General features: G+C 40.8%; 1 protein-coding gene across 4 annotated transcripts in view; it reads right to left on the reverse strand.

Annotated features, from left to right (window-relative positions):
- Positions 1-1,684: 1,684 nt before the first annotated feature.
- Positions 1,685-23,229, reverse strand: part of NEDD4 (NEDD4 E3 ubiquitin protein ligase) — a 184,572-nt gene continuing 163,027 nt past the window's right edge. For 3 of the 4 annotated variants that reach the window (XM_044279683.1, XM_044279682.1, XM_044279680.1), the window contains 11 exons: positions 22,049-22,278; positions 19,607-19,728; positions 17,993-18,063; positions 16,063-16,158; positions 15,903-15,976; positions 14,853-14,913; positions 13,848-13,907; positions 13,646-13,753; positions 12,110-12,206; positions 8,451-8,523; positions 1,685-6,405 (listed from right to left, as the gene is read on the reverse strand). In XM_044279683.1, the coding sequence (XP_044135618.1) occupies positions 6,303-6,405; positions 8,451-8,523; positions 12,110-12,206; positions 13,646-13,753; positions 13,848-13,907; positions 14,853-14,913; positions 15,903-15,976; positions 16,063-16,158; positions 17,993-18,063; positions 19,607-19,728; positions 22,049-22,278 (1,095 nt within the window). In that variant the 3' untranslated portion in view covers positions 1,685-6,302. Of the gene's footprint in view, positions 6,406-8,450; positions 8,524-12,109; positions 12,207-13,645; positions 13,754-13,847; positions 13,908-14,852; positions 14,914-15,902; positions 15,977-16,062; positions 16,159-17,992; positions 18,064-19,604; positions 19,729-22,048; positions 22,279-23,229 lie in introns of those variants that run through there. The other variant, XM_044279681.1, reaches the window with a different exon arrangement.

Below are 23,229 nucleotides of genomic sequence, written 5' to 3' on the forward strand. Positions count from 1 at the left end.
AAGCATCCGCAAGCAAGTGCGGATGCGGTGCGATTTTCACGCATGGTTGCTAGGCGACGATTGGGCTGGGGACCAGCTCTGTATTATTTTCCCTTATAACATGGTTATAAGGGAAAATAATAGCATTCTGAATACAGAATGCAAAGTAAAATAGTGATGAAGGGGTTAAAAATAAAAAAAAATTAACTTACCGAGTCCACTTGATCGTGTAGTTGCGGATCTCCGTCTTCTTCTGTAATGTTGAGCAGCTGGCTAAGGACCTGTGGCGATGTCACATCACATCAGCCAATCACATGGTCCCTCACCATGGTGATGAACCATGTGATTAGACCATGTGATGAGCACAGTGACGTCATCAAAGGTCCTATTCCTGTGCACAGCAAACAAGACAGAAGAGAAGCCGGGCTGTGCGATCAAGTGAATTAAGGTGAGTTAAAAAGTTTTTTTTACCCCTCCAGCCTTATTGTACTATGCATTCTGTATTAAGAATGCTATTATTTTCCCTTATAACCATGTTATAAGGGAAAATAATACAATCTACAGAACACCGATCCCAAGCCCGAACTTCTGTGAAGAAGTTCGGGTTTGGGTACCAAACATGCCGATTTTTCTCACGCGCGTGCAAAACGCATTACACTGTTTTACACTCGCGAGGAAAAATCGTGGATTTTCCCGCAACGCACCCGCATCTTATCAGGGCAAAAAACATGATGCCTGTGTGAAAGAGGCCTAAATCCTGATTCTCCTTCCTCCTTGGACTCTCTAGTCTACCCTGGCTGACTTTATGACTGTTGCTGCACCTAGTAGGCCATTTTAACTAAAGATTATCATAAGATCCTTGCTTGGTGATCAAGGGTTTTACTTCCATGGCTCCTGTCTACTACATTGATGCTGTCCCTGTTCTTGACCTAGCCTTAGCCTTTTTCTCCTGTTTAGGGCTCACGCACACAGTCATTGCCCAGCTGTGCCCGCAATATACAAACAGCCATGTGCGCATCGAATCACGGCTGCGGACCTATTCACTTGAATGGGTCCGCAATCCCAATGACACGGTGCGCTGCTGAATGGAGCCAATGATCAGATGCATGTACTACTTATTAGCGGTGTGGACCATTGGATGTGGATGGCAGACCACGTTCGAGTGAATGGGTCAGTGCCCATTCATTGTGGACCACAATTTGCGGTCCGCACACGTTCGAGTGTATGAGCCCATAGTCTACGGACTTGTGTGTTTTTTTTCTGGATTCTGACCTCAGCTCCATTCCTGACTTCGCTTCGGCTTTGGACCTTAGATACCCCTCCTAGCAATGTTGTATTCCAGTCCCTGCCTCAGGCTAGCACATGACTATGACTGGCTGTATGTCTACCTCCTTGTTGACAAACTCTGGTTTAGATCCTGACCTCGTCATTGTGTCTCTAGCACAACAGTCATTAACAAGACAAATCTGGGGATTGTGATCTAGATATTCCCCTCCAGATCCCTGTACCTGTGCTAAAGGGTAAATACCAGAAAATCCATTACACTCCACTTCTCGGTTTAGCCAGAGCAAATCGGATTGTGGCTTTTTGAAGTTCCACTTACACAACTTACTGCTATGTGAACCATAGCACTTTCAAACAACTTTATACTTTTTCATATATATCAGCAAATTTCACAGATTTGAATAAACCAATGGAAACCATATTAGAATAAATCTATTTATTTACTGCTTCAGGGTAATTACCGTGTGTAAGAATCTTAAACTAAAATTTATTAAACAAATATTCCAACATTTAAAATTATACATTTGCTTTTCTGTTGTAATGCATTCGTACAAAATATCTGACTGTCATTATACAATTCTTAGTTTTTATATAAATTATTATTTACATGTAATACTTTCAAGGAATAGAGTTGCAGCCACAAAGATCAATAACACAATGAATGGGAAAATACAAAACCCCATTGGGATAAAATCTATTTTCTTTCATTTACAAATTGTAGTAAATGTAAGGTGCTTGACCCCTTCTCTAGTGTGTGGTCTGCATTGAACTGCTGTGAACATACTTGCAGGCCCCTAGAACAGTGGTGGAGGTAAAAGCAGCAGTATAGTTCATAAAGTCACTCAGTAAAAAGCAGTGGAGTTTAGATCAATGTTCACTAGAGATATAAAAGCTATAAAGAGAAGAAGTATGTAATTAGACAACTACCTACCACCTTCCCACGTAGTCCAGGTATTGGGTCACATATCCAGTAACAGGATACACAGAAGATCATAAGCTAATATATTTTGGAACTGCCCATAGACAGAGGATTCTTACTTCAATGCATCTAAAATGTGTCTAATATCTTACCCTTTTCTCCTACTGCAGGTTAGCAAGACAAAAGGACAGATGAAACAGTATAATATGGTAAATGAATACAGGATCTGACTACATATACAATTTGTAGTCTGTAGCCATGGAGACAGTTCTGCATATGAAATTAGTATACAAATAGCTAGGATATATTTAATCAAGACTATTTGCAAAGTCGTTTTTTTTTTCTCTCTCTAATAGATGCATTGAGAAAATGATTGCAAAAGCATACACAGCTCTTAAGAGTGGAACAATTCAGTAACAAAGCAGGAAAGACATGGGGTTATCAAATGTGCTGCAGCCCGTCAGAGGCCACATGCTATTGCTCTGCTGAGCCCTAGATATAACACAGGCTGACGTGCATGCAACATTGGAAACCCATCCCATTTCTGGTTTGCCATAGGGGAGAGGTTCTCAGAAAAGTAGTGTGATAAGGAATGTGTCACTGCTTAGTATATAAACAGTCACTGCCCACTTGAACAGACTAAAATGTAAAATATATGGTATTTTTATGTCTTTTCACTAGATTTATTCATGCAACTATGAATTACAAAGGAATAAGTGAAGACTTTGGGGGAAAATGTCAGATCCATTTTTCTAGACATAAGATGCCATACCTGGCACAGTTTGATTACTGCATTAGCCGCTAGTGATGGATTATTTACAATCACATGAGACCAGTGACAGTCACTGCAGTCTCAATTTCATATATATTGCATATTTTATTTTCTGCATAGAAAAATATTAACCCCAATCAATTCAAGCTTGCATGTAAATATCAGGAGATCATATACAACCAAATGCAAAGGTTGTCAAAGGGTCTATAAGGTACTAAGAAGTAAAGTGTCGTAGGCATAAAAACTGATGCTAACATAGATCCGTCAACCGTACTGTAAGCTGGACCAATATATATCCCTTCAATTCTGCTGTAACTAAGGCTTTGGCGCAGTATGCTCCACGCTCAGACAGTAGCTCCTACAGAATTGATGGGGTACAGGGATACAGTAGAAATACAATTAATCTTAAGGAGGATAAAAGATCCTCTTGAAACTGGAAATTCTGTTGAAATTATCAAAGTAAATCAAACTCTACATTTTCACATTGGAAAACAATTTAACAGTAGAAAAAAGCCACACAGAGTTACAAAGAAAGAGCAAATGACAACTTCTCACATTATACTGTGACTTTGGTTACTTTGTATAGTAATACATTATTTGGTATCTAGGCTAAGTGAAGGAGAGTGTGTGTGTATATATATATATATATATATATATATACGGTATATATTTACACACACATATATATATAGTATAAACAAGGCTAACTGTAAACGTAGAAAACTCTGTAAACATGTTGGGTCTGAGTAACTGTGCAACATTGCAAAAAATAATGTGTACACACTCTGGGCTAATGGAAGTGTTCAGCATATTAATACATTTCTCACGCCAAACGCAAAGAATAGATTTCATCTTCAAAATGATGTCCAAAAACGAGACAAAGAAAAAACAACAGAACCACAGGACAGTGATCTATATCAGGGATCAGCAACCTCCGCCACTCCAGGTGTTGTGAAAGTATAACTCCCAGCATGCTCCATTCACTCCTGTGGGAGTCCCAAGACCAGCCGAACAAGTTTGCATGCTGGGAGTGGTAGTTTCACAACAGCTGGAGTGCTGGAGGTTGCTGATCACCGTCCTAAATGATAACAGTACAAAAGACTAGAATATTGCTGGATGCTGGGGCAGTGTCACTCTTTAAAGCCTTGTTGGGGGATGGGTGCTGAAGTACATTGTGATTAAGACCATTACACAGCCTGAAGCAGAAGCAAGTCTAAATATGAGAAAAAGTAGAGATCGGTAGAATCAGTTATGTGCATTAAAGCAATTTGATCTCACTCAGAATGATACATTAAGGCTAGTTTCACATCTGCATTTTTAAATCCGGCAGGTTATTCCAGCAGAGGAACAGCTTGCCGGATTTCACCGTGTCTGGCATAGCAGGATTCTGCCATTCACCACCAGACCCCATTGACGAAAATGGGATCTGATGGGGAACCGGATGGTTTCAGTTGGACAAAAACTGGCGCATGCAGTGTTTTTTTTGTCTGGCCGAAAACCATCTGGATTTTATTATAGTGAACAGGGTCCGGCAGTGAACGGTAGTATCTGGCTATGCCGTATACAGTGAAAACCGGAAAACTGTTCCTCTGCTGGATTTAAAAACACACATGTGAAAGTAGTCTAACATTTCAATTTTGAACCAGAATATCTGCATATTTTTCTGGCCAATATGACTGCTAAAAAACTGCTAATATTATGGAGAAAAGACTTTGTGAAATGACATAGCAGCCCTTTAAGGCATTGGTATCAAAAGCATTAGACAGGCAGGTGCTGAGAAAGTATTGCCCCCTACAGAAAGGCTGATGGAGTTCACCCATGCAGGACAGTATCCGTTCAGCATGTGACGTGCACGGAGATCACGTCTCATAGTGGTATTGTCAGCCCTCCTGACAAGCCTTTTTAAATAAATAATTCTATTCCATATAATAGCACAATTCTGGAGAATATTGTTTTTACAATGGCAAGCCTCTATTAACCCTCCTAGAATGGATGCAACTTTTCCATTGTCAAAAGGGTTGTCCCTACACAATCAGCACTGACACACCAGCAATTAACACCAGGTTGTCAAATTTCTAGGAGAAATAACAGAAGAATGGCATGGTGTAGAGCAGGCATGCTCAACCTGCGGCCCTCCAGCTGTTGCAAAACTACAACTCCCATTATTCTCTGACAGCCTACAGCTATCATCCTACAGAAGGGCATCGTGGGAGTTGTAGTTTTACAACAGCTGGAGGGACGCAGGTTGAGCATGCCTGGTGTAGAGTTATAAGAAAATATACTCCAGAATTTTTATCACATGGGGAATATGGATGTAGCCACTATTATTTATGCTGGCTTACAATGTTAACACAACAAAAACACTTTACAGTGATACAACATATCACCATAAAGTGACCGTCCTATCGTGCCTAGTCTCCAAATAACACTGGCTACATCTGTACACTATTTCACTAAATCAGACATGTCAGGAGAGGAGACAGGTCCTCTTTTTAAAAGACAACTCCACCTTAAGTGCTCATGAAACTGGCCATACAATCTCTTCTCCTCCCTGCACTCTGAGAACCACAGACCAGTGTCTATGGACCAACCTCGCCCACCCACTCCTGCAACTACACCCCCGTTAACTAAAATAAGAACCCTGAGAAATGCCATCAATGTGGCACAGGTAAGGATGAATGTTTTACCAAAAGTGTATTCACAGATTAACAAGGCCTACCGCTGTGTCAGAACCCCCCAACCCCCCTAAACCCTTCTTGTTGGTAAATGTCTGAGCCCACTGACAAATAGTAGAACACCACCACATGGATGGGCTATCACTGGTATATGTCTATTGAGAGTCACGTGGATTTTTTATTCATCGAAAAGAGGTAAAATACTGAGTGGTTTCAGGGGAGTTACACTTTGGTATGGAAATCATATACTCAAATTGTCTGAAAGCCTTCCTATGACAAAGGATGTGCCAGCTGTGTAAGGGTTTAGGGAGTATTTTCTTTCACTAGAAGGGGGACAAGCAAATAATACTTCACGATTATGCTCATTTCACAGCTTATAATTCAGTAGTTATAGTGACCAAGTAAGACTGACGTCTGGAGCGAGAGCTAACCACAAGATCTAAGAAATGCCAAGTTATGTGAAACGCTGGAGGAACTTGGAAAATGATCCTTGTGTGAGGCGTATGCACATACACTTCTCTGTATGGTTACAGAGGAATATCTTTCTGGTCATCTCCTTCTATAAATAGGAGAACTTCTGAACAAAATTGCAAAACAACACTATAGACGTTCCCTGGGGGAAAACACGAATCTCAGTGGTAAACGTAGCACATGTCCACTCTTCGTGCACTCTTCAGTCAACCCCATCGAAACCTTGAGCATTTTCGATTGCTATATGCAGCTTGTCCCATAGGTCCTCGAATGACTCATAAGGTGGCAAGTCCAGGCGGTTAAAACTAAAAAAATAATTTGAAAATACAATTTGGTTTAAATAGCTATGCCGTCATATGAACATAAATATACAGTGCATTTGGAGGCCTTCAGACCCTTTCACTTTTTTTCACATTTTATGTTGCAGCCTTGTGCTAAAATAAAGGAAAGATTCAAGCTTTTCCATGATTCTGCACTCAATACTCCATAATGACAAAGTGAAAACAGAAAGTTTGAAATCTTTGCTAATTTATTGAAAAGGAAAAACTTAAATCTTACACTGACATAAGTATTCAGACCCTTTACTCAGCAGTTAGTTGAAGCACCTTTGGCAGCGATTACAGCCCCCAAACTTCTTGAGTATGATGACATAAGGTTTGCACATATGGATTGGGGGATTTTCTGCCATTTTTCTCTGCAGATCCTCTCAAGCTGTCAAGTTGGATATGGACCATTGGTAGATAGACATTTTCAAGCTTCAGAAAAGTACAGAGAAACTTAAAAAGTCTCAAATTATGGTGTACATATGGCATGCGCCATAATGTGCAACTTTTTTTACATACTGCCTTTAGTAAATGTCCCTCATGGTCTTGTTGCAAGGTAAAACTTTTGCCCAGTCTGAGGTTCAGATCAGGTTTTCATTAAGAATTTCTCTGTACTTTATCCATTCATCTTTTACTCAACCCTGACCAGTTTCCCTGTCCCAATCTCTGAAAAACACCCTTACAACACCCTGCTACCATCATGCTTCACTGTAGGGATGGTATGGAGCAGGTGATAGGCAGCTCCTAGTTTCCTTCAGACATGACACTCAGAATTGAGGCCAAAAAGTTTTTTCAGAGAATCTTGTTTCTCACAGAGTCCTTTAAGTGCTTTTTGCAATCTTCCACGTGTTCCACGCCATTGCACCATATAACCCAGATTGGAGGAATGCTGCAGTCATGGTTGACCGTCTGGAAGATTTTCCTATTTGCACACATGATGTTTGGCGCTCAGACAGAGTGACCACTGGGTTCTTGGTCACCTCTCTTACCAAGGGCATTTTTCTCTGATTACTTATGGGGCAGCTTGCTCTATGAAGAGTCCTGAATTTTCTAATTTTCTTCTACTTAAGAATTATGGGGGCCACTATGCTCTTGTGAACTTTCAGTGCAGCAGATAATCCTGTCTCTAAGCTCTACAGGCAGTTATTTCCTCCTCTTTTTTTGCTCTGGTATGCATTGTCAGCTGTAAGACTTTATAAAGGGCTGGACCAGGAATATATAGAGGGCCGTGTCTTTCTTAATAATGTCCAATCAACTGAATTTACCACAGGTGGACTCCAATCAAGGTGATTAATCATCTCAATGATGAGAGAGAGAAATGTGAGGCCCCCACAGCTTAATTTCAAATGTCATAGCAAAGGGTCTGATTACTTCCGTTAATGAAAAAAAATTGTGTTTTCTTTTTAATACATTTACTAGTGTTCTCTGGCTTTCTGTTTGCGAGATCCTTCTTGGGCTCTCACAAGCGGTCTAAAACGGATCAGTTTTGCCTTAATGCATTCTGAATGGAAAAAGATCCGCTCAGAATGCATCAGTTTGCCTCCGTTCAGTCTCCATTCCGCTCTGGAGGCGGACACCAAAATGCTGCTTGCAGCGTTTTGCTGTCCGCCTGACGAAGTGGAACCAAACGGATCCGTCCTGACAGACAATATAAGTCAATGGGGACGGATCAATTTTCTCTGACACAATAGAAAACGGATCTGTCCCCCATTGACTTTCAATGGTGTTCAAGACGGAGCCGTCTTGGCTATAGAAGACATAAGACAACCGGATCCATTCATGACGGATGCATGCGGCTGTATTATTCTAACAGAAGCATTTTTGTAGACGGATCAGCAAAAAACACTAGTGTGAAAGTACCCTTATACACTAAATTATATATCAAACATAGTGAAACCTCTCAAAAAGACCACCCCTCTAGAAGACTTTCTAATTCAAAGTTGGCTGGTCATCTTGAAGAAGGTTGTCACAGTATTTTAAAAAATAAGGAAAAACATTTCACTACAGTACAATAAAATAAAAGTTACCATGTGTGCGCTCTGGGAAGTTTCTCAGGAGAGCCCCATTTTTCAACTGTAAACAACTGTGGTCCATTTGAGCCTGAAATCAAACATATATTTGAATTTAATGGCAGACGGTAAAGTCTTATAATTTTGAATGCAATTCTATTCTGGTAAAATAAATTTTCAGCGTGTCAAAGTTCAGGTCTGATGTAAAGATTATTCTTAGGGAGTTTTGTGTGGTTGCTGCAACATTGGCAGGACTGCACATGTGTGGAATGTGATATTTTACTAGGAATATCAATTTACTGTACCTACAGTTTCGCCTAAAAGGAATAACGCACTGTATTATAAAGCTTTTATGTAGTGGCAATAAGTGGATATCAAATAATAAAATGTGGTGATGGGTGTTTTAGGCTCCTTCTACATAATCTATGGGAGAGCTGTTCTCGCATATATCTTTTTAGATCATAAGGATAGGGAGGGGGAAACATCCACTACGAAAATATTAGGGACTGTTTTCCCACTCCCTTGAGACACTTTTCTGTCTTTTTAATATAAAGTGCAGGCAAAAGTATCTATTAAATGTAATGTAAATGAGGTTATTATTTACAATTCCAGACTAACATATGGGCACTTGCAAGCTACACCTTACTCCCAAATTTAGCTCCTCAAAAGCCACAGAATATATGAGCTTAAATGAGTTGTCTACCTTGAGCAAATGGCATTAATCATGTAGATAAGGTTAATGCAATGCACATCCTAATGTATTGTGGATTGTCCATATTGCCTCCTTTGCTAGCTTCATTCATTTTTTCATCTCATTATACACTTTTTTCGTTTCCATGGTTATGACCACTTTTCAATCCATCAGCGGTGGCCTTGTTTGCACACTATAGGAAAAGCTCTGGCTTCTCTGGTGGCCGGGATCACGGGATTGTCCATAAGTCAGCACTGTTTACTATAAATGTGCAAGCACATTATAGGCCACGGCTGATGGATTGCATGGTGGTCGTAACCGTGGAAGCAAGAAGTGTATAATGAGATCGAAAAATTAATCAAGATAGCAAAGGTGGCAATATGGACAATCACAATACATTAGTAAGTGCCTTGTATTAACTTTTTCTACATGATAAATGTCATTTGCTGAAGTGAGACAACCCATTTAACGGTTGGTATCTGTGGTTTAGCCACCCAACACTTGAGGCTGTATGAGACTTAACAGGCGATTGTAGGGAAGCAAACGTTCCTTCCCGGCAATCATCTGCTCTCTAGCAGAGGAGACTGTTGCCATTACATGCAGCGATCTCCTCCTCAGTATAGGGAGGAGAGATCGTTATACCATCACTTTTCCCTAAACTGAATCATTGTTTGCCGGCAGAAGATCGCGATTAGACACCATGATCTGCCGCCTGCAAACAATGAGTTTTTGACCTGTCAAAAGATATCGATTCGGAATCAACGGCAGTATTAGACTGCAAGATGATCGCTGAGTGTTACTATCAATGCTCATTGGCAATTATCCGCCCAAAAAAATTGGCAGGTGTAATACAGGCTTTTACACATTGATCAACATCACAACCAAGTAGGGGTGAAACGATTACTCGATTGAATCGAGTAATTCGACACAAAAAAATCCTCGATGTAAAGATTTGTTTGTGTCATGTGACCACGGAGCGGGAGTGAAGCGCATGCTACTACTCACCGCTCCGTGGTCACACGCAGACCGGCACCACGCTGCACTTTCAGCCCCGACACATCATCAGGAAATAGCACACGTAAGTGTGCACTATGAACTGACGCTGTGTGACGTCAGAACGGCTAGAAGAAAATGAAGGAGCTTTGGGGCGGTACCCCTACAGGATAGGTAAGTATTTTATTTCACTGGTGCTGGGGACAAGGCTAGGAGGGGGAGATAGTAGCACTGGGGGCAAGCTGGTGGCACTGGGGGGCACCTGGAGGCACTGAGGGAGAGCCTTATGGCATGGGGGGGGGGCAGCTGTAGGCACGGGGGGCTGATGAGTTTGTATAAAGAAACACGTTCTTTTAATTAGTTTTTGTTATTAGAGTACTCGATTAATCATTGGATTAATCGATATAATTACAAAAATAAATCGATAGCTGCAGCCCAGGCCAAAACAGCAATAATGTCAGAGTTTTTACATTCTACATTTTGCGGCGATAATCTTTTTAAGCACAAATAAGGCTACTTTCCCACCAGTGTTTTTGCTGGATTCATCAAGAATTAGCAAAAAACGGATCCGGTTGTATTATCTTTAAAATAATCAATTGTGTCAGAGAAAACTGATCCGTCCCCATTGACTTACATTGTGTGCCATGACGGATCCTTCTTGCTCCGCACCACACAAACGCTTGCTTGCAGCGTTATTTTGTCCACGATGGGGATGCAACCAAAAGGAATGCATTCTGGTGCACACCGTTTAGTTCAGTTCAGTTCAGTTTTGTCCCTATTGACAATGAATGGGGACAAGATGGAAGCGTTCCCCCCCACCACCACCCCCTTATTAAGATCCTATGACTGTTCTCAATAGTGGAAAGGGAAAGAGCAAGTGTGAAAGTAGCCTAACACGATAACTTTACTCTCTGGGTCAGTACGATTAAGCTATACCAAATACTTTATTTATTTATAAAAAATAAAAATAAAAAAAAGTTTTTGCATCGCTCCTTCCAAGACCCATACATTTATTTCCCTTTCTACAGAGCTGTATGAGGGCTTGACTTTTGTGGGACGACATGTCATCTTCATTGGTATTATTTTGGGGGTAAATAACACTTTTTGATTGCTTTTTATTCCGTTTTTTTAAGAAGCAAAAAGCAGCAATTCGGCATACAGTGTTCAACGCACATGATAATTGCATAGTGCAGGTCATTACAGATGTGGAGATACCAAATATGTGGAGATTTTATTTTTGCACTTTTTTTCCACTGAAAAGTGTTTTTTCAATGAAAAAATGGTGTATTTATATTTAACCATTTAATAGTCCCACAAGGGGACTAGAATAGATCTTTGATAACTTCTAAAACAAAAACTATTCCTATACTGTATTTTAACGGCAGTGCTATACTGACATTCACCAGCAGGCTGTGCCAGAGATGCAGGGAAACGCTGGAGGCAGACCTGGTGCCAACACTAGGCCCAGTCCTGTCTGCACTGGCATGGACATTCCACAATCTCATTTGTGGGGTGCCAATGGGAGACAGAGGGAGCCCTCTCCCTCTGTACAGCTGGAAACTGTAATTTGCTTTCTACTCTCTATTTAGAGGCCGGGAGGTTCTTCAGGGACCAGTAAAGTACACACACAGTACCAAAAAAATAAAATGAAGGTGCCTTCTTCTGATGTCCAAAGAAACAGTTCATCCTGGCACATGTAAAGAGCAGTGCAGAACATGCAGTACCACCACTGTACTGTAGAGAGGCACTACTAGACAGCCAATACAGGCATTTTACCAGTCGAATGGCCATATTGATTGGTTTGCTCTTACAGTCCACAGTGCCTGAGGCCTTGTATGTTGGGTTTCAAGTTATGATGGCCAATGAAGGTCCACTGTATGTTGAAAGTATTGTATCCTGAGGTCACTTTATATCATCTTATACATTATACAGTCAAATATAATAATTTAAGTTTTATAAAAGCAAATCGGGTGCAATGTGTAGCTATACCTACCGTATAGCTCAGCAAATCCATTCATTGGTACCCTTGAAGTACCAGTAACAAACTGCAGCAAGCGAATCCTCTTCTCTGCATCCATCATTAATACTGCCTGAAAAACAATCGTACTTTACACTCCATATCCAATACAATTAATTGCCTTTTACCTTTTCTATGATTTTACATCAAGACGGGATATGCATACAAGGTGCAGTAATAAAATAAAATTACAATTTCTACCCCTCTCACTAAATCGTTGTGCAGGAATGTGACTGCTTGTCAGCAATATCCAGAACTGTAAAATGGATTATCATAAATAGATGTAAATGACTGAATAAACACGAGGAGATTTACCTAGTGTTTGTGACTTTTTAATTTCATTTTTTGCAAGTGGCGCTTCTGCTGTACTTTCTGGAAAGGGGCGTGGTCAGTGCAGGGAGTGGGCGTGACCTGCGGGTCCCCCATATTTATTTTCCTTTGCACCTGTTTTCAGGCACAATTGAAGACAGAAATCTACAGCAGCCGGGAATGCGCCTAATTTATGACAAGGCCTGCATTCTCTGGCAGTGCAGGAGATTTCAAAGACTGACGTAAGATTCTTCTTTTTTTTTTTTTTTGCCCTAAGTTGTTAAAAGTGTTATTTTTCTAATGCTGATTTCTTTTTACACCCTTCAACTTCATTTTGAAATTCCTCACCTCCTCGGCATGAAGGGCATCACCTTCTTGTGTTCAATCTGACATCATGCCTGCATTATTCATTAGGAGCTTATGAAGTGTCCGCTTTCACCAGTGCTTATTTCCAGAAAGCAGCAGGTCATATTTATTATCTTTTATTATACATGAGATCAGTACATTTTTATGCTGATTATATTAGGATAACACAAATATTTTGGTCTCCATCCCAGACATCTGTATAGTCAGACAACATTGTGGTTTAAAAGAACACTTATCTTTTGTAAATAGATCAAAGCCAAGAGTGGGAATCCCATTCATGGTAAAGGGGTTTCCTATAGAAATTTATTAGCTACATTATTTTCGTATATATACACTTTTTTTTTTAAGAATTGTATTTATACATTTCTTAATTGGACAAATAAAATTATGAAATCAGAATCTCTGTGTTCATTAGTTTATGGAACAAAGGGATCGGAAGCTGATGGGGGTCACTTGTGGATATAAAAGTAATCCAAGGTTGTAGATAATGTTAGGAACTTGCATTTCAGTATTAAGACCACAATGGGTTATTATGACAATCATAACCACGACTATATTAAAGTATATTAGAGCAAATAAGTAGCGCTACATTTCCACAGCCCATGATAACCATTAGTCAGTCAAACTGAACAACAATACAATAAAACCATACATTTGTACAAAAACATCTTTATGAACCCTTCATTTTGTTGCCACCATACCAGAGGTAACACCGCTTTTTCCAGCCAATCGTCTGTTCCACCCGCCTGTAACATGCATGCCGCTGCACAGGCGCGGCCTACAGCAACTCCTGTGCATCTGCAGGGCAGGAGGGACACTTTATAACAAGATCCTCACCTTCCAAAACCACTGAATAACTGGGTGTCCAAGAGAATATCCATTCTTATACTTGGTGTGTTCTCTCCAGTTATTGACATCCACATCTCCCAACCCACACATAAGAAGCTGGAGAGAATAAAACATGATGTTTAAAAAAAATGCCTTGATCAATAACCAGGATTTATTACTCTGTTAAAGTATTTGTAATAACATACTATACCTCCAACTCATTTTCATCAAATATTTTAATCAGATCCTGAGGAATCAGTTCAAAAAATCCCTTTGGAGGAAAAAAAACAAAACTGTATATTTGTGCAGCAGGTACATATTTAAAAATTGGACATGCTTTACTAAAATATTGCCATTATAAAAATTTGGGCAAATTAAGACCTAGTTGCTAAGCAGAAGTTAAAGGGATTAGGTTAAGATTGGTTCGGGATAGTTTATCATTATCTGATCTGTGGGGTTCCGCAAGCTCCTATGAGTGCTGTACCCTCTTGACCACATACCAAGAACAGTGCCATTCATCATAAAGTGGTTGTGCTTGATATTGCAGCTTAGGCTCATTCACGTAAATGGGCTCTGCCTAGACATCACAAGCCTAGGGAGAGACCACAACTCTTCTAGATATCATCAAGTAAAAAAAAAAAAAATGCTGATATGTCATAATGGCATATCAGGAGTTTTGATCAGTGGAGGTCCAAGTGCCGAGACCCCCACGATCTCTAGAACAGGGAGAAAGAAGCTCTCATAGCAGTAAATGGACTCGGTACGGGCTCATAGACTTTCTACTGAGCCTGTCTTCAGCAGAGGAGAGAGACAATGCTCTGTGTGAGCGTATCTTTCTACTTGTTCTAAAGATGGATGGGGGAAGAAAGCTTCTGATATGTCACTGTAACATAGCCCAAGTTTTTACTTTGACTTTTAGCAAAAACTCTGTATAACCTGGATAAATATGATTGATTAACTTTTCAATTCGTATTCGTTAGTCCTAATTAAAAAAGACGGTAAGAAACTACAAAGTGTGCAGAGTCTTCTGTTTCCACTCTGCCAACTGTATAGTTTCCAGCACTGCAGAAAACAGCTGATCTGTGAGGGTGCCTGGTGTTGGACCCCCACCAGCCTGATGTTGATAAACTAGGTAGCCTGGACAACCCCTTTACTTTGAACTTGTCAAAAGTCATGTTTGTTGATACAATAAGCACATAGATATTTAATAAGATACCTCTTTAAACGATGCCATCTGTTTCTGGATTCTGTTCACAAACCTCCACTGTATGACAAGACTAAATAAGAGAAGAAAATAATTAAAATACATTGCTGTAGATCAGGGGTCAGCAACCTGCGGCACGGGTGCCAGAGGTGGCACACAGACCGTCTTCTGCAGGCACACCAGCTGTCGCCAAATGACGGCAAGATTTTTCAGTCTTGTCGCCATTTGTTAATTACCCCACCACTGTGCTGTACCTTTTAATAAAAAAAAACTTCAGACTTGTCACGCACAACACATCTGCTTGTCTGCCCCACCGTCAAAGAGGAGCGATAGCAGAGCGTGAAAGTCTGCCACTCTACCTACTGCCAGCGTACCTCTTCAAGACTGCCGCAGATTAAGAAAGGTATGTGAATGCACTTGGGGTTGGGAGGAGGATGGTGAACTTAAGTTGATGGGGGAACAAGCACTGTGACCAGTTTGGGGGTGAAGGGAGGATGGCAAGTCTGGGAGTATGGGAGAATAAGCACTATGTTCAGTTTGGGGGTGGAGGGATAGTGAATTTGGGAAGATGGGGGAACTTGGAGGGGTTGGTAAGCCTGCATGTAATTGCTGGAGGGAAGGGGGTGGCAGGAGGATAGTGAGCCTGAATGAGATTGCTGAGGGGATAGGGGAGGCTGATTATGATGGAAAATGTGAGGTTTATGATCTTGTTTGGAAGATCCCTTGTCCTTTTAATTTACCAGCTGTACAAGATGGTGAATCATAAGCACTTGATCTGGTGACGGAATGGAAAGCCATACTGGCGGCAGTCCTTGATTGGCTACATCAGTCACAGGACACCCCAGAATACTAAAATAGGTATATTACAATCCATATTGTTTTCTTATTTTAGGCACATTATTTGTAAATCCAAGTACATCCCTTTAATTGGAGACAGTTTTTTAACACTGTAAAAAAGACACCATTTCCAAAATCAAACAGGCAAGAAGTATCTCTTGCATAAAACTAAATATCCATGCAAGAATCCATTAAGGCAAACTACTAAACAATTTGTGAACTTACTGTATGTACTCTTTCTTGTTCTTGTTGGTAACTACTATGTCTGAACCACCAGGCTTAAGATCATGTTGATGTGTCTGAAAAAAAAAAGAATAATAATTGTATATATGACAAATCCTTTAGCTAGTGATACCTGTGTCTCTCTACAAAGGACTTCTTCTACCTGTCCAAAGAGTTCCTCATCCACAGTGAATCGAAGGTCTAGCTCTCCTGGATCATTCTCAAGTATCCACTGGAGAGAGTTGTAATACTCACTGTCCTATGAGACAAAACAAGATCTTTTAGGATGAAGAATATAAAAGGAGACATCCGGTTTTGTGGCCATTTGTACGTTTAGCTGTGCCCTTAAAACTGGTATGAACCAATGGACAACCATTTCAGCAAATGCTCAACTGACTATTTTTTCCCTCCAGAAATGACAGATTCTAGATGTTTTGTCGATTTTTATATATATTTTTTTAAGGATGTGTTCCTCTGCAAAAAGTATGACGATAATGGGAGCAGACCACGTGGTGTAATGCTTGCGGGTAATTTGCAAGAATCTACAGGATGTATTGTTGCAATAAAAAAATAAGAGGCTTATTAGGCTTCAAGCACACGACTGTGTCTCTATTTCAGTCCACAAACAACGGATCCGCAAAATACCGATACCCTCTGTGTATGCATTCCACATTGTTCTCACTTCCATCAATAGAAATGACTATACTTATCTGCAAATAGGGACAAAAATAGGACATGTCCTATAATTTGCAGAATGGCCACACAGGTCCGCAAAAACATGGATGGGTGCATGGCCCCAAAGAAAAGAAAGGGTCAGTGTGCTATCTGTAAAAACTTAGAACGATCCAAACTCAAAAGAGATATCATACATAGTAGGTTTAAGAATGTATTCTCTATCCAAATCTTCCTGTGAAAGCACCGGCAAGGAATAACCACCTTCCTACTGCTATAAAACTGGAAGCACCGCAGCATGTGTGAAAACGTATGTGCAATTTTTTCCACTGGATGGCAAAGGAACACCTGTCTACAGAGCGAGGAGGGTGAATACAACAGCAGCACTGCCCATTGACTTCAGAGTTCTTAATAAAAGCTGGGAGTGATGACAGAAATCTGTTGCCCTTTACAAACATGTTCACCATTGAAACTCATGTCTGGGTATTGTCATAGGTAGAGTCAACACTGCAGCAAAGTCAATGGGATCTGAACAAATCCTGTGGAAACTGTCGGCAAATAACGTTATATGCAGTGTGGATTTTACACCCAAAGCATGTGTACTTATGCTGCAGATTTCACCCTTTGCAATGAGGCTGTACCCTTAAGGCCTCCTGCACACGAGCGTGTGCGTCCCGTGGTCGTGCTCCGGCCTGCAAAATGTGGGCCGCAATGCACGAACACCATCCGTGGGGCCGCCGCAGCGGATCGCCGACCCCTTCACTTTAATGGGTTCCATGATCTGGCCGTTCCGCAAAAAGATAGGACATGTCCTATCTTTTTGCAGAACGGAAGTACGGGACGAAACCCCACAGAAGCACCCCGTAGTGCTTCGTAGGGTTCTGTTCCGTGCTTCCGTTCCGCACCATTTCACATCTCTGGATTTGCGGACCCATTCAAGTGAATGGGTCTGCATCCGTGATGCGGAATGCCTACGGAACGGCATCTGTGTATTGCAGATCCGCAAATGCGTAACAGGGCGCATAACTTATTACATGGGGTGAAAATTGCTGCACAATTATTTAGAAAATCATATTAAAATTAACAAAAAAAAATTGAATTTACCTCATGAAATTTGAAACTGTACCTATGTGTGTTATAAGTGTTCTCACATGATAGAATCTAACTGTGGGCTGAATACTGACCACTAACCTCAATAGGAGACTAGCGCCCTCTAGAGCTGGCAGGGAGCTGCAGGAATTCTTCAGTTTTTGCATAGAGCACTGATAACGCAAGCAGGCCTTCACAGCACAGAAGACACTGATGGCTTATGTGTCTGCAGTCAAGAACTCATTCATGTAATCGAATGTAAAGTGACAGATACAACTGCCGTTGCTGCCTGCTCTTTGGGGAGACAGATTACGATAATAAGAATGACTTACCACAGACTCCATGTCATTCAGAGTTATAGCTTTCTGGAGCATCATTTTATAAAATGGTCGTATGAAAAAACCTGCAAGAGTGACAATGAACAATATTGTACACATGAACACGTATTACATATGACAGTGCTATACTGAGAAATAAATTATAGTGCGGTTTCTTTTCACTTCAGGTGAAAATCATTCATTCATTTTCCATGAACCTAGGAGGCATTATCAAGCAGGATATAAAGCCCTATGGCCAGAAATAAAATGAACAATGCCATATTACACAGGGGAGCTGATTACTGAAAATCTATGCAACGGGGTAAGGTGCAGGTACCCTGTCCGACATTCATGGACATGGTTCCAAAGTAGATTATAGTTTAAGAACCACTTCATATCTCAAAAAATAAATAGAGGTGGATATTTAAGAAGCAGGAAAATTAAGTAAAGGAAGTTGGAAGAAATTTGCCCAGCACCAAGAAAGCATGGAAAACACTCCTGGACAGCGAAGATCTGATCTGTGCCAGACTTCTAATGGGACACCGACTACAGAAGATAATACTGCTGTCAACATTCATCCTATTTTATATCTTGAAAATCTAATAATCCAGCATTTGTGTGGTTTAGATGATGGATGAATATTGGAATATTACTAAATATTATGCTGATCGGCAAATCATAGTTTATAGGGAGTCAGTCCCATGAAAGTGCAGTATAATATGGCCGCAGCATGTTATACAGCAGAAGGAATTGAGCAGATTGGATTATTGTTTTGTGTGAAATGTGGGATGCAGTATAACTGGTATTTCAGTCATTTATATTCCTGTTATCCTGGGCTATGAAGATCAGTGACTGACTTCTGTGTATACAGTCATAAAGGGATGGCTATCAATCATGGACTCCACAACCCAGGATAACAGGAGTTTAAATTAAAGAAATACAAGGGAGGCCTCATGCACACAACAGTATTTTGCATCCGTGTACAATCCGCATTTTTTGCAGATCTATTCACAGATGTCATCCAAGTTATAGAACATGTCCTATTCTCATCCGTATTGCGGAAAAGAATAGTCATTTCTAGTAACGGAAGTGGGGAAAATGCACATGGAAGGTTTCCGTACTTTGCAGATCTGCAATACAGATATGGTCACGTGCATGAGGCACAAATCTTCTCCCACAAAACTATATACCAATCCGCTCAGCTCACTCCACTCTATAACATGCTGTCTGCTGGTTGCGCTGTATTTCATTATGAAGGGTCCTATTCATTATGAAGGGTCCTATTTCATTATGAAGGGTCCTATTCTTACTTTTTGCAGCATTTTTTCAACACCTGCTAAAAACTTTTGCACGGTACTATCAGATTGAGACAAATGAACTCTGCAGGATGTCATTATGCGCACAAACGGCTGTTAATTCAAGGTCTAGAGCCAAATGGAAACTGGCATAGATGTGTCCAATAATAGTGTTCTGAAGCCACAGCCTCCGCCTTTCTACCACAATATTTTCTTAACACTGCTTCTCTATTAGATCCGTTTATAATCGCATAGCCTAAGAAGAGAATGAAATGTTCTTTTTTTATAAACCAACATTGAGGTAATGGAAAAATGATATGAAACGTGACCTTACCATCCAGAAGCTTTCCATGGTAAACTGCCATCCCAGCCACACGGCCAATAAACTTGAAGTATGAAAGGTGATCTTCATTGCACAGTCCAGAGTTTGGATTGATCTGCAAAGTGTAATTATCACTATGAAGAAAAACAGACGCCGATGTTATTATCCTCAAAACTACGACAGTCGTATACAATTCTGTATGGCTCAATCCAACCCACAAAATCTGGAGGATACAAATATAATCTTAAAGGAAACCTGTCATGTTGTAGGTGTAATCCTATCTGTAAGTAGTATAATCCAAGAGGAGCTGAGCAGATATATATATCAAACAAAAAAAGTAGCAGCACACGACTAAATGCACTAAGACTGAGTGAACAGGTGAATATGTGAACAGGGTCAAATACATGACGCCAATACGCTTGCACCTGCGATTTGTCTCAGGAGGTGCTGTTCCGTTTTTTGCTTATATGTATATTATAGAGGACTAGGCATCCTCTTTAGAACTTAGCACTCCCTGCTAGAGATGAGCGAACTTCTGTTTTAAGTTCGGCGTCTAAAGTTCGGGGGCGGGTTAGCGGAGAATCCCGATCTGGAACCGGATATGGATTCCGACTTCCGTTGTGGTCCGTGGTAGCGGAATCAATAATCGGCCATTATTGATTCCGCTACCACGGACCACAACGGAAGTCGGAATCCATATCCGGTTCCAGATCGGGATTCTCCGCTAACCCGCCCCCGAACTTTAGACGCCGAACTTAAAACAGAAGTTCGCTCATCTCTACTCCCTGCCCATCCCCCACCCCTTGGTTTTTTTAATCAGAGTGAAAATGGAGCTGGACCCTCCATGTTAGAGTAGGTCCCACCTGATAAGAAGCTACCTTGTCGTCTGGTAGGTGGGCCCGACATATTTTTGATCAATAATATGCGCTAAGAGCTTCTTCAATGCTTTGCAGTAAGTATTGGCGTCATGTATTTGACCCTGTTCACACATTCACCTGTTCATTCAGTCTTAGTGCACTTAGTGGTGTGCTGCTACTTTTTGGGTTTGCTGTATTATTGCCGGGTAGCTTGCACCTGCGATTTGTCTCAGGATCAATTTTGACTGCTTATTCTGGGCTTAGAAGTCCAGTGGGCAAACCTACTGATGAAAGAGTTGGGATTTCAATGGGGAGTTTACCAGGAAGTGTATTCTTAAAGACTATGGCTGTCACTTATTATGTGTTATACACTTTTTGGCGTACTTAGATTGAAAATCTGGGACTTTACCCCGCTCACACCACTTTTGCGAAGGGGGTGGGAAAGAGGGTGGGCTGCCCGGCCCGTCTCATTCATCATTTTCAACACCAGTTTATGGCATGGAAAAAGGCCTTAATCTACGCCAGCAAGGGAGCTGGCATAGATTAAAGCACATCACACTGTCAGTGGAAGCAATCGCCCAAGTTATGTAGAGGCCTGTGCCTTTAAATAACTTTGCCGCATCCACTGGCGGCGCAGAGATGATCTCCGGTGTCTAAATCACTGTTTTGAGTCAGTACCAAAATAATCATAGTTGCACACTGTTTGATAAATTTAGCACATCTTTTAACATAATACTTTTATATTATGCCACACTTTACTGGGGCAATTTTTTTTGCAGATTCTTAAAAAAAATAAAAAAAATAAAACTAAAAAAAAATCGGTTTATAAATCTGACGTACACCTAATTACCACAGCTAACAACGCACACTTTTCCACCCACTATTTAAAGGTGGCAAGAATCATAAAAAGTCACTTTTTTACCAAAATCTTCAACATTTTACACCAGAGCTTAAGAAATCAAATGATAAATTCACCCCATAGCACCTACACCATGCTGCCTGGAGATTGCGCTGCAATTTGATCGCGACAGGTTCTCTTTCATTCTAATAACATTCTAATGTTGAATATTAGGGGCAGGTCACACGGCGGGGTACCATGGGACTTTGGTGTGGACAGCCGCTCCGGTTTAAGCACCTGCTCTGTGACCCTCAGCGCCAGTGGGTTTTTGATGAAATTTCTGAGTGGTTGTCCGCTGTGTTAACAGCCCCTAAAAGCCAAAGTTGATTTACAACTCGTGCAGGAAAATTGGAAACGGATCTCTGGAATCTGCAGCCTATTTCCTTCTGCTGTAAGTATTATTCTTCCCCACAATTAAACAAATAGGATACATCTTAGAAATATTGGTCCGTGACGATCGGCTGATCAAACTGAACTAAGGGCTATAGGTAAGCAGCTGTTTCTCCATCTGCAGGCACAATGATACGAGAAAAGAACTCACGGACAGGAGCCCGATACAATGTGCACAAGGCAACGTATGTGAGCTTGAGGTCGCTACCCTAGCACTAGGTCATATGCAGCTGGGAACGTATCTGATATAGGAAGGAGCGGGAGCGTCTACAAATGCCATGCTTTGATTCAACTTGAAATGCCACTTACGTTGCAGAGTACTCAAAGAGGCCATAGTATGGATTGAACATTTCTTTAGATATTAGGAAGAACCATTCTCTGGCAACTCCACCATAATCCAGGCCTTTCTCATTGTCAAATTCAATCCACAGACGTGCTTTAAGGAATTCTGCCCTTTTCATAGAAATGATCCTCCGGTAAGAATCCTCAAAAATGGCTGTGCGACGCAACTTCATTTCAAACCGGTTAGGAATATCAAGCTATGGGGAAAATAAAACGCATATGTATATGTTAAAATATGAATTTGACAACATATAAATTCTGCCATACTTTTTAGATGAAAAAAGAATATTCATAAATATTTCAGAATAATTTCCTCATGATTTTCAAGATCTCAGCTTCTGATCATTCAATAAGAAGTTCCTGTAGATAAAAACCCACACCGGCCATGTAACTGGCTCATTACAACACAGCGCTATGGTAACTTCATGTCATCGCAATACCTGGATAGATCTGCATCCACTGCAAACAGCTTAGGAGCGGTCACGTGTTGTCAAAATAAGCCTCTATGAGCAATGGGGGTGTTGCCGTTACACCCATAGGCTCTGCTCTCTCTGCACCTGCCGAGCCCTCTGCACTTTGACAGAGCCAGGTATGATGATGTTTTCACTGCCTTACCTTGTCAATCAAAATGCAGAGGGCAAGGCAGTTGGTTGCAAAGAGAGAAGAGCCTCTTAGTGTAACGGCAATGCCCCCGTTGCGCCTAGAGGTTCATTTGCATATATTAAAACTTCATCTTTCTCAGCAACGTGGGACATATGAATGTAGGACCAAAACAGATGCCTTCAGCTGCCAAGTGCACTTGTAACAGGTCAGCCAGTGTCATAGGTACAAATCTGCTGACAGAAGCCCTTTAATGAGCTTCACCTATGTTAGCTGCGAAACTGCAGCAAATTGTGATAATGCGGCAATAGGCACAGCACAAACCACACTATATATATATATATATATATATATATATATATATATATATATATACTACCAAATATATTTTGTATTCCAATCCCTTAGCACTTTCAAAATATTAGTTTGCCGTCATACCTAGTACTGATGTCAGGATAAGCCGCTGTAGGGGCCGCACAAGTCTCTGCTACAATGTATCAGTGTGAAGTCCAGACTGCTTAGCTGACAAAGAACTAGGACTAGGTACG

The sequence above is a fragment of the Bufo gargarizans genome, chromosome 2 (genome assembly GCF_014858855.1).
Source record: "Bufo gargarizans isolate SCDJY-AF-19 chromosome 2, ASM1485885v1, whole genome shotgun sequence".
Lineage (NCBI taxonomy): Eukaryota > Metazoa > Chordata > Amphibia > Anura > Bufonidae > Bufo > Bufo gargarizans.